The 12,202-nt window shown below is 45.3% G+C and overlaps 1 protein-coding gene across 7 annotated transcripts in view; it reads left to right on the top strand.

Moving 5' to 3' along the window:
- The window catches only part of ZRANB1 (zinc finger RANBP2-type containing 1), a 125,333-nt gene that overhangs the window by 106,744 nt on the left and 6,387 nt on the right, over nucleotides 1–12,202 (top strand). For all 7 annotated transcript variants that reach the window (XM_070057090.1, XM_051833527.2, XM_051833526.2 and 4 more), the window contains 3 exons: nucleotides 2,693–2,846; nucleotides 5,165–5,236; nucleotides 5,724–5,922. In XM_070057090.1, the coding sequence (XP_069913191.1) occupies nucleotides 2,693–2,846; nucleotides 5,165–5,236; nucleotides 5,724–5,922 (425 nt within the window). The remainder of the gene's footprint in view (nucleotides 1–2,692; nucleotides 2,847–5,164; nucleotides 5,237–5,723; nucleotides 5,923–12,202) is intronic.

The raw sequence follows: 12,202 nt of genomic DNA, 5'->3' as shown, positions 1-12,202 counted from the left end.
TAGTTGCTGATGGTGACAGGCGTCATGGTAAGAAGGTGGCAGCTGTGAAGCAGGGCTGAAGGTTTTGGAGGATTCATAGGTTCCCCTCAGGCTGGTAGAGGACTATGCCAAGGCTTCGAGTGGGCATCTGTCACCAGACTTGTCAGTGCAGTCTGAGGACAGACAGTGGGGTGGTATGTGAGTGTGCTGTGTCACACATTGCCTGGAAACCCAGCAGTGTTCCCCGTGCTGCTGTGAGGGGCTGCGGTCCAGGAGTGCTGACTGACATGGTTGTAGTCAGGCTGTCAGCCAGGTTTGTAGTCACTGAAAAAGGCTCTGCTGGGACTAGAGGATCTGTCCCCAAACTTACTCGTGCGGTTCGTGGCTGGATCATTCGGGGCCGTGTTGTGTGGGCTTCTCCGCAGGTCTGCTCATGGTGTGGAAGCTGGTTTCACCAGAGCAAGTATGGCAGAAGGGAGAGCATGTGGGAAGTGACCTGAGCAAGTTAGAAGGCGGTGTGCCATCACTTTGGCCGTGTTATGTGGGACACGTAAGCCAGCCCTGCTCTAGTGTAGGAGAGGTGGGCGGGGTTGTTCTAGGTAAAGAACTAAATTGCTAATGAGATTTAGAGAGACTGAAGTGGGGAGGCCGTCGGTCTGATCAGAGGGGACAAGTCTGTGGAGAGAACAGAGACAAGCTTTGGAATGGGAACCGGAGCACACTGCATTTGTGGGTATGTGTCTAGACAAGGGTTTTCACTGGGTTATATGGCATGGACCCTTTTAAAGTTCAGTGGAACCAACAGACTCCTCAAAATACTGTTTTTATTTGCATAAAATAAAAACAGATTGCAAAGGAAGTAGTTGCATTAAAATAGTTATCAAAATACTAAATCAAATTTGTGATGTATAAGAAGATATATTTTAATATAGACAAGGCATTCATGAAAATGAAGGATTTAAATAGAATTAAAACAAGTTCATATACTTTTCCTGAGTTCACAGAACTGCTGCCTTATGGAGATGGTTGAGAATCTTGAGGTTGAAGGTGCGAGGCAGGCTTCAGAGACAACATTGTACTTGAAGATGGTGACCGAAGGGCAGTGCTCAGAGGCCACATTTCTCTTGGAATACTTACAGTGCCCTCTCAGGGTTTTAGAAAAGGGCTTGAGGGCTAGCAGATTGGAAGAAGCTGTTTTTGAATTTCTTTCAATATCATTTAATGTTACTTGAGAAATAGTAAATATTCTGAAAATATTTAATGTTTGGTTTTCCATGTTTTGAGTATTGCTTTAAGTTTGGGTGCATGGAATTAAGATGTAGTGAGAATATACTGGAATGCTGGCTAAATAAAGTCTAGTAGAACTGGATTTTCATGTAGGCGTTTTGAAAATAGGGAGTCAGGTGGCTACCTTGCTTATTCTGGGATTTGGAAACACTGTTTACTTGAAATTATTGCAGTTAAGTTGTAAAACTTCTTTGGGTGGCTTACTGGGAAGTTCTGCTCCATGTCCCACTCGATACTGGAAGGCTGCTCTTGGGAACGTCATCGAGGTTGGTGACAGCAGTGAACAGAGCAGGCTGGCTCACGCAGGGTTTGCACCAGTCTTTTCCTCATTCTCTGATACTCACCCTGATTTCAGAATTTCCTGTAGATTTCTTGAGCTCCACAAGTGGAGTGCAGCTGAAACACAAGGGGAGTCTGTGTGTCATTTGTTCACAGCTCTGACAAGGGGGAGCAGGTTGTAGCTGGCTGTGGCTGTGCTTGCTTGTGGAGCTCACAGCCGCAGTGCTCAGCATCTCCCCGCCAGGCTGGACTTCCAGGGCTGGCCATCTGAGTCTGAACCTGGAGAAGCCAAGTGCTTATCACAGATTCCGAGTGGTGATAAGAAGTCGGGGTGGGGCAGATTGAAATGTCGGGCTTGCTTTATTTCAGGTCAGGGAAGGCATGGAGACTTGTGGGAGGACAGTGTTTGCCATTTTCTCAGCTGAAATTCCCAAGTTTTTGGTTTTGTTTTGTTTTTAAAAAGATTTATTTATTTATTTGAAGGGTAGAGGGACAGAGGGAGAGACAGACAATCTTCCATCTGCTGATTCACTCCCCCAGTGGCTGCAGTGGTTGGGGCTGAGCCATGCTGAAGCCAGGAGCCAGGAGCTTCTTCCAGGTCTGCCACTTGGGTGCAGGGGCCCAAGGACTTGGGCCATTTTTTGCTGCTTTTCCAGGCACATTAGCAGGAAGCTAGATTGAAAGTGGAGCAGCGGGTTGCAAACTGGTACCCATATGGAATACCAGCGCCACAGGCAGTGGTCTTACTCACTACGCCAGAGTGAAATTCCCAGTTTTTTAAGAATGTTATTGGATACATGATGTTTAGCTTATTTAAGTTTTCTGTCCTCTTTCCTCCTCTTGTGATATACTTTCTATGAATATGCCCCATTTATATACATTTTTATTTGCATCTTTTAGAATTTTCTTGTAATAAATTCTTAAGTAGAATTGCTGAGTCAGAAGGTGAAACATTTTTTAGGGTGTTTTCCTGAAAAGTTCTGATGCATGCTTCCACTGGTCAGGACTCATACTCAATACATTTTGAGATTTAAAAATAGCAGCCGTGTGATCCTGGGAAATTTGGCTCATTTATTTTAAATACTGTTGTTTTCTGATTCCATTTATGATAAATGAGACGTAGAGGAATGTTTCTTTTGCGTTTAAGGTGTCTCAACAAGCAGCAAAGTGTATTCCAGCAATGGTGTGTCCTGAACTTACCGAGCAAATCCGGAGAGAAATCGCTGCCTCTCTTCATCAGAGAAAGGGAGATTTTGCTTGCTATTTCCTAACTGACCTTGTGACATTCACATTGCCAGCAGGTAACCCCCAAATTTTATGTGAAAATAAATTTCTGTTTCATTACAGTTAAATTTTTATGTGTGGGTGGATAATGTGTGTGTGTGTGTGTGTGTGTGTTTTAAGCTTTATTTGTTTATTTGAAAGGCAGAGTTACAGAGAGGCAGAGGCAGAGAGAGAGAGGTGGAGGTCTTCCATCTGCTGGTTCACTCCCCAGATGGCCTCAGTGGCCAGAGCTGCTCCTGTCTGAAGGTGGGAGCTGGGGACTTCTGCTGGGTCTCCCGTGCAGGTGTAGGGGCCCACGGACTCGACTTTATCCTGTAAGTGACCAGCCAGTACAAAGGATATTACAGGCAAGTGCTTAGCTCTCTAGGAATAAGGCAGTGACTGAGAGTAACCGATTGCCTTGTATTTTTGTGTTTTAAACATTTTCTAGTTGTTTAACAGGTAGAAAGAGAGGTAGAAAGAGAAGTAGACCCAGAGTTAGTTCCCATCTGTTGGCTGGCTGCCCACATGCATGGGAGCTGAGAGTCCAATCCAAGTCTCCCACTACTTGAATCATTGATGACCTGCTGCTTCCCAGGTCAGCCTTGGCAAGAAGCTGGAATTAGCTGGAGCTGGGAATCAGACCCTGATAGGGGACTTGGGTGTCTTAATTGCTAGACCAAATGCCCACCTCTGAAACTCTTTTTTTTTTTCTCTGAAACTCTTTTACCCATTTATTTTCCTTATGGCTTTATTTTAGAATAACATTTTTTAAAGGACTCTTATTTTTTATGTTCTCTCTCTTTTCCTACTTAATTTTTTAAAAAGATTTATTTATTTACTTGAGTTACATAGAGAAGGAGAGGCAGAGAGAGAGAGAGAGAGAAAGAGGTCTTCCATCTGCTGGTTCACTCCCCAATTGGCCGTAACGGCTGGAGCTGCTCTGATCCGAAGCCAGGAGCTTCTTCTGGGTCTCCCACATGGGTGCAGGGGCTCAAGGACTTGGGCCATCTTCTGCTGCTTTCCCAGGCCATAGCAGAGAGCTACGTATAGCAGAGATCAGAAGTGGATCAGTCGGGACTCGAACCAGCATCCATATGGTAGCCAGCACTGAAGGCGCTGGCCTTACCCATTAAGCCACAGCAACAGCCCTCTACCTTATTATTTTGAAATTAGATAGCTGTTGGCTACCTGGGACAGAACATGAATTTTTGATGGGTAGAGTCACGTTGTTTGAAGTAAAAGTAATATGCATTCTTTTGAATGTGTCATTTCTTTTGCCTTCATATTTATTTCTAGTATATTTGTGAAGCAACTTACGTATTTCAGTTACGTGCAGCTGAAAATGTCCTCCAGGATGCCTTTTCTCAGTTGGCGTTCAGTAAATACACCAAACACCACGTTTCTAAAGTAAAGCTTCCTTCTGTGATCTAACTGTGTTGAACTTTACACTGAGGTATAAATAGAGGCTTTTACACATTATAGGTGATACTAACTCATCCTTCTAAGATCTGAGCAAACTTCATTTGAAATGTTTTCTTTAAGTTTACCCCAAGTGATAAGACTTTTATTTTTATTTATTTAGGTTTAAAGATTTATTTATTTATTTGAAAGTTAGAGTCACACAGAGAGAGACGGAGAGGCAGAGAGAGAGGTATTCTATCCGCTGGTTCACTCCCCAATTGGCCACAATGCCTGGAGCTGTGCCGATCCAAGCCAGGAACCAGGAGCTTCCACTGGGTCTCCCACATGGGTGCAGAGGCCCAAGAACTTGGGCCATCCTCTACTGCTTTCCATAATAGAGAGCTGGATTGGAAGTGGAGCAGCCAGGACCTGAACTGGCCCCCATATGGCATGCTGGCATCTACAGATGGTGCCTTTGCTACGCCACAGTGCCAGCCCCATGACTTTTATTTTGAACCGTGGGCAATGTGTCTTAGCCCAGGCTACTTTATTAGTGACCGGAATAGAGCTTAAAGAATTTGAGGAAGGTGACAGAAAGACTCTGTGCTGGAATACATGGTTCACTAGTTTTTATAAGAAGATTCTAAAGATAGCAGATATGAACAAAGCTTTCTAGTGTGAGATAAGAATAAATAAAAATTTGTATGTAAGAGTGGGTCCAGATGCTACTCTTTATATTATTTTGAAATAAAGTTTTCTTGACAGTGCAATATAAAAAGAACTGCTTTCCATTTTGTAAACCTGCACACATTACATAGGTGCTTTTTAAAAAAAGTTGCCTGAGAACCTTTAGTGGGAAGGGAGTTATTTTAAAGGAAGTTGTTAAGAGATGCTGCCATCAAGTTATTAAATTACAAACATAAGCTCTCTTAAGTCTGCTGTTTCTTTGTAGATATTGAAGACTTGCCCCCAACAGTCCAAGAAAAACTATTTGATGAGGTGCTTGACAGAGATGTTCAAAAAGGTAAGCATGGAAATCAGGGAGTGTGAGTCCCCGTTTATCACTGAAGCTTCTGCTGTGTTTTGTAAAGTTCACAGAGCAGTTAGTGTGTGGTCAACTCTGTTCTTACTTTAAATTAAACATATAAAGACCTTAAGAGCAGCGTCGTAGTATACTGTCGGAAATGCTCATTCGTAGCTCTTAGCTGTGCTTGTGTGCAAATAAAGGTATGAAACTAAAAGCTTGGTTTTCTGCTTATTCTAGAGGGAGTGCATTTCTGTATTTAACATTTTAGAAAATAATCTAAGAATTTGAAGATTGGGTAAACTATTCCAGAGCCACAAGATGTTTCAGTTGCTGAAAAGTCTATATTTCAGTTGATCAGATTTATTTAGGTGTTTCAGTTATATGTGAGCGTTTTTACACCTAGAAAATAGTTTCTTTCCTGCTACTGAATATTCCTTACTGAACACTGGTATGCAAATACATGCTATTTAAATTCCTCATACAGAGTTAGAAGAAGAATCTCCAATTATAAACTGGTCTCTGGAACTGGCCACGCGTTTGGACAGCCGGCTGTATGCACTTTGGAACCGCACTGCAGGAGACTGCTTGCTGGACTCAGTCCTCCAGGCTACCTGGGGCATCTATGACAAGGACTCGGTGCTTCGCAAAGCCCTGCACGACAGCCTGCACGACTGTTCACATTGGTGAGCTGCCGCCCTCCCCAGCTCAGCCCAGGACGCACTCGTTGGTTATTTCCTTGTGGTGGTGGGATATTGTTTGTTTCAGTTACATTTTTAGTAGCAGATTTTTCTTTTTTTGACAGGCAGAGTTAGACAGTGAGAGAGACAGAGAGAAAGGTCTTCCTTCTGTTGGTTCACCCCCCAAATGACCGCTAAGGCCGGCACTGCGCCGATTCAAACCAGGAGCCAGGCACTCCCTCCTGGTCTCCCATGTGGGTGCAGGGCCCAAGCACTCGGCCATCCTCCACTGCCCTCCCAGGCCACAGCAGAGAGCTGGACTGGAAGAGGAGCAACCGGGACCAGAACCCGGGGTGCTGGCGCCACAGGCGGAGGATTAGCCTAGTGAGCTGCGGCGCCGGCAGTAGAAGATTTTTTAAAAAGGTTTTGAAAAAATAAAGTATGGTTTGAACATTAGATTCTTTGAGCATCTCAGTAGTTTCATAGCTTTTCCTGAGCTTTAGAATAGAAATATTTGAAGCTTTCAGTTGGGAACAAGGTCTTATTTTTAAAGATTTATTTATTCATTCATTCATTCATTCATTTATTTTTTCCAAAGTATTGTTGTGAGGCAACACTGGTTTCCTTGGGTGAGTTCATTCATTCCCATGGACTTTTTTTTTTTTTTTAAAGATTTATTTTATCTATTTGAAAGAGTTACAGAGAGAGGTGGAGACACAGAGAGGGGGGCAGGGGGGGCTTCCATCCACTGGTTCACTCCCCAGATGGCCACAGTGGCCAGAGCTGTGCCGTCTGAAGCCAGGAGCTTCTTCCGGCTCTCCCCCACGGGTGCAGGGGCCCAAGAACTTGGGCCATCTTCTGCTATCCCAGGCCATAGCAGAGAGCTGGATCGGAAGATGAACAGTTGGGACTAGAACCGATGCCCATATGGGATGCCGGTGCTTCAGGCCAGGGCTTTAACATGCTGCGCCACAGTGCTGGCCCCAAGATTGATTGATTTATTTGAAAGTCAGAGTTGGGCGGGCGGGTGGTGGTACAGTAGGTTAATGCTCCAATTGCAGCACCAGCATCCCATATGGGCACTGGTTCTAGTCCCGGTTGCTCCTCTTCCAGGCCAGCTCTCTGCTGTGGCCTGAGAAAGCAGTGGAGGGATGGCTCTAGTGCTTGGGCCCTGCACCCTCATGGGAGACCGGGAGAAAGCACCTGGCTCCTGGCTTCGGATCGGCGCAGCTCTGGCTGTTGTGGCCATTTGGGAGGTGAACCAATGGAAAAAGGAAGACCTTTCTGTCTGTCTCTCTCTCACTGTCTGTAACTCTGCCTGTCAAATAAATAAATAAAATCTTTAAAGAAAAAAAAAAAAGAGATCTTCCACCCACTGATTCACTCCCCAATCAGCTGTATTGGCTGGAGCCGTGCCAATCTGAAGCCAGGAAACAGGAACTTCTTCCAGGTCTCCCATGCTGGTTCAGGGGCCCAAGGATTTGGGCCATCTTCTACTTTTCCAGGCCACAGCAGCGAGGTGGATCAGAAGTGGAACAGCCGGGACTTGAACTGGTGCCCGTATGGGATGTTGGCACTGCAGGTGGCGGCTTCACCTGCTACACCACAGTGCTGACCCAGACAATATTTTTATTCAGTGGAAACCATATATTTGAACAATTCAAATACAACATTTCAGGTTATCCTTAAGTATTGATATGCTCTTTGCTTATAATTTTAACTACTTATGACTTCATATTTTTTGTTCAACTTTAAGGGGTGCTCTTCTGACAATATATTCCAAAGTTTTTTTTTGTTTTTGTTTTTGTTTTTTTTTTTTAAAGAGATGTATTTATTTGAAAGAGTTAGAGAGAGGGAGAGAGAGAGATCTTCCACCTGCTGGTTCACTCCTCAGATGGCTGCAATGGCCAGGGCTGAGCCAGGCCGAAGCCAGGAGCTTCATCCAGGTCTCCCATGTGGGTGGCAGAGGTCTAAAACTTAGGCCATCTCCCCTGCTTATCCCTGGCCATTAGCAGGGAGCTGGATAGGAAGTAGAGCAGCCAGGACATGAGCTGGTGCCCAGTATGAGAATCTCAGTATTGTAGGCGGTGACTTACTTGCTTACACCACGTCACTGGCCCTCCAAATGTTGTTTTTTTCTTTCTGAGTGTGGGATTCTCTCGGATAACTTACTTTGCAATTTTCAAACTCACAGACGGGTTTAAAAAAATAACAAGACAGCCTTGCAGCAGATCCCAGTGTCTTGTCCATTCAGTTGGCCAATTAACATTGTAGCATACCTGCTGCATTTCTATAGCCTGAACACTCTCCTGTGCCAGTTAGTTTTAGACATCATGATGCTTTCTTTACCTTTCAGTGTTTCAGTACGTGCCTTTCTAGAACAGGTATTCTGCACCCTGCCACACCCAGATCGCCACACCTAAGAAAATCAGCACTGACAGAGCTGCCCAGCATCCAGCCCGTGTTCATGTTTTCCAGCTGTCTCAAAATGTGATGCATATTACCTGGATCCACTCCAGTTTTGTCTTCAGCTATGAGTTCTCCCATTGAGATGTCAGTCATTGTGTGTGTGAAACTTTGGTCTTCGTATCTTTTTGACTTCTGGTATTACATTGGTTCTGTGAATATGTCTGTCATGAGGCTCAAAGATGCTAGATTAAATTGCCCATTGTTGGAAGTTAGTAAGTAGCAGAAGTCACTTTTCTTTCTTTCTTTCTTTCTTTTTTTTTAAAGATTTATTTCTTGGAAAGATAGAGGGAGAGAAAGAAAAAGATCTTCCATGTGCTGGTTCACTCCCCAGTTGGTTGCAGTGGCTGGGACTGGACTGGGCCAGGCTGAAGTCAGGAGCCTGGAACTCCATCCGGATCTCCTACGTGGGATGGCAAGGGCCCAGATACTGGGGTCGTCACCTGCTTTCCTAGGCACATTAGCAAGGAGCTGGATCGGAAGTGGAGCAGCTGGCACTCAAACTGGCCCCATATCAGATGCCGGCATCGCAGGTGGTGGCTTAACCTGCTGCACCACAACACTTGCCCCTCGCCATTTAAAAATTCATACTATTTTTCTACTTCATTATCAAATGTGCCTTTTCTTTTTGTGTATCTAGTTGAATGCTTTACAAATAATGTTAATGACCCTATTCCAAAGAAGTGTTTTTTTTGTTGTTGTTGTTGTTTTATTTATTTTTGACAGGCAGACTGGACAGTGAGAGAGACAGACAGAGAGAAAGGTCTTCCTTTGCCGTTGGTTCACCCTCCAATGGCCGCCGTGGCTGGCGCGCCGCGGCCGGCGCACCGCGCTGATCCGATGGCAGGAGCCAGGTACTTATCCCGGTCTCCCATGGGGTGCAGGGCCCAAGCACTTGGGCCATCCTCCACTGCACTCCTGGGCCACAGCAGAGAGCTGGCCTGGAAGAGGGGCAACCGGGACAGAATCCGGCGCCCCGACCGGGACTAGAACCCTGTGTGCCGGCGCCGCTAGGTGGAGGATTAGCCTAGTGAGCCGCCGCGCCGGCCTCCAAAGAAGTTTATTACCCTTGTGTCCTCGTGTCTTTGAGCACTTGAGTGGTTGTGAATGTAGTCAGTATTTTGGAGTTACATGAAATCCATACACATATCTTAACTCTAGGAGACAGGAATTTTGTTTTGTTTCCTTGTGGAAGATACAGAACCTCTAGGCTAGCTCAGTAAGTGGTCACCATTGAATAGATGTGTCCTCCAGAACTTGGAAATGAGACTGGTGTCATTACTGCTCTGACATGCGTGGTGCGGGCTCAGTAAGTGCCCGCTGAAGTGGCATGCTCTCTAGGATCTGGAAGTGAGACCGCTTCTTCACTGTCTTAACGCCATCGAGTAAGAATTGAGGTCATTTGAAAAAAATAAAAGCTCCCTGACTGGGAAGCCTGATTGGAGATCAGCCAGATGGCTTTATCATTTAGTCTTTGTCAAGGACAGAGGGCTTTGTGCCTTTTAGTGCAGAGAGCAGAGCTGAAATGATCTAGTAATAGAGCAAGAACAAGAGCATTGTGAAGTGGCTCGTTGGGCCAGGTAGACTGATGTAAGCAGATGTTCAGTGTAACCCTCTGGGTGACATTGTGTGCCCACAAACCCAACATCCTCATGATGCCTATGCCCAGAGCAGGGAAGGGGTCTGGTTTTTGTAGTGGTGATTTCATGGTCCTGGTTTCATTGTAGTTTCACAAGTCTGCCTGGTAAGTTTGCTTACTGTGACTGTCCTGTGCAATGCATGTGTACTTCGGTGGTGCTGAAGTCTGGCGTCTTAGCTCGAAAGTCATGCCTGGACTTGGTAAACCAGCCACTTGGCAGCCAGGTAGGCTTCTGGTGGCTGCCTCCTGACCTAGTTGTGAGGCTGAGTATACACTGTAAATTCCAGCAGGCGATGGTTTTTTAAACACACATTGTGGCTAGAGTGTCTTTGGGGCTTATGCTCCCCGTAGTTCCTCAGAGCTGGCAGTAGGTTGTCTGGGTTGGGATTGCCAGTGGTATTCATGCGGCTGGAACACTGAGGTGCTGGTGAGGCATTTTAGGTCCCCAAAGTCTAGCACAGAGGTAGAAGAAGAGCACTGTTACCTGAGGTAGGAAATGGACCGGAGAGGGAGTGTGGCTGTCTCCCTGAGAAGGAACTGTCTGCTTGTTCATAGCCACTGGTTGGTGGTGTTGCAGTAGAACTTGTAGTAAAGTACTCCCAGTTCCAAAAGGGTGCTTCAAGGGTGGGGACAAAAGCTGCATATGGACGGCTGTCCCAACACAGTGTGCCTAGGCAGCACCTGCTCTGGTCCTGGCCATCAAACATCCTCCTGATGTTCATAGTACAGGTGTGGGAGGCTGTGTTGATCGCTGGGACCGCAGAGAGACTTTGCTAGTGTCTTGGGGGTGGGGTGACAATGAAGGTTATCCAACAGAATTCAGTGGTGCTGATTCAGAGGTTTGGGGTGGAGGGTAGAATGAGCCGGGTGAACAGCCTGGGGTCCTGTCCTAGGCCAGGAGTGGAGGAGTCATCACATCCTTCAGGCTGCTCTTTGCTGGGGTGCCCTTTCATGTAGTGCAGCCACCTGGGAAGACATGTTATGCCACGTAAAAAGCCTAGTAAGAAACTCGAACCAGCACCCATATGGGATGGGCGCTGCTCCACGCGCAGCCCCTGTGTTACAGTTTTTAGTATACCTTGCTACAAATGCTATTTGGAAGTAGTTCTAATTCGTACTTAACTGTACCTGCTACAAATACACGGAGCCACCTGGGTAGATTTGATTACAGTGAAAATATTAAAAAGCAAGATTGAAAATGTCTCTTCTGGATCCTAAATATAAATGGAATCATAAAATATGGTCTTTTGTGTCTGAATTCTTTTACTCTGCACAGAGTGTTAACGCTTCATCCATGTTTCCTATTTTGCTCCTTTATGTCCCCAGATGCTATTCCCCTGACAGGCCACGTTTTTGTTCACGAGTTGATGGATATTGGCTAGTTCCCATTTTTCAGTTAACACTCCTCAGACCATTCACAAACAAGTCTGTGTGACGCAGTTTTGGTTTCTCATTTGTTAGATACCTAGAAGTGGGACTGTCGGGTCGTGGCAGTTTTGGTTTGTGTTTCCCTAGTTACTGATCATATTGAGCACCTTTTCATGTGCTTGTTCATCATTCATGTATCTTTGGTGAAATATCTTTATGTCATCTTTCATTTTTAAAGGAGTTGTGTCAGTTAGTGAGTTGCCAGGTGTTCTTGATGTATCCGCTTGCTCACTGAATGTATGATCTATACCAATTTTCCTCTGTGACTGGCTTTTCACTTTTCATTAAGAGTAGCTTTTAAAGGTACATTAAAGTATGAAAGTATGTAAACATTTTTTTTTTGCTTGTGCTTTTCTAGCCTAACGTTTACTCCAATGTTTTCTTCCATGATTTTACTATCTTTTATTAGAATTTTTAAAAATTTAGGTCTGTGATCCATTTAAAGCTAATTTTTTGTTTGAGGTTTTAGGTGTAAAGGTTTTAATTCATCTTTTTGCATGTGGATGTCCAGTTGTCCCAGTACCATTTATTGACAAAACACTTTCAGAGCTGGCACTGTAGCATAGTGGGTAAAGCCCCCGCCTGCAGTGCCAGCATCCCATATGGATACCGGTTCAAGTTCTGGCTGCTCCACTTCTGATCCAGCTCTCTGCTATGGCCTGGGAAAGTAGAAGATGGCCCAAGATGGCCCCTGCACCTACGTGGGAGACCCGTAAGAAGCTCCTGGCTCCTGGCTTCGGATCGGCCTAATTC

This window comes from Oryctolagus cuniculus, chromosome 15 (assembly GCF_964237555.1).
Source record: "Oryctolagus cuniculus chromosome 15, mOryCun1.1, whole genome shotgun sequence".
Taxonomy (NCBI): domain Eukaryota; kingdom Metazoa; phylum Chordata; class Mammalia; order Lagomorpha; family Leporidae; genus Oryctolagus; species Oryctolagus cuniculus.
This window is presented reverse-complemented; position numbering and strand designations above follow the sequence as displayed.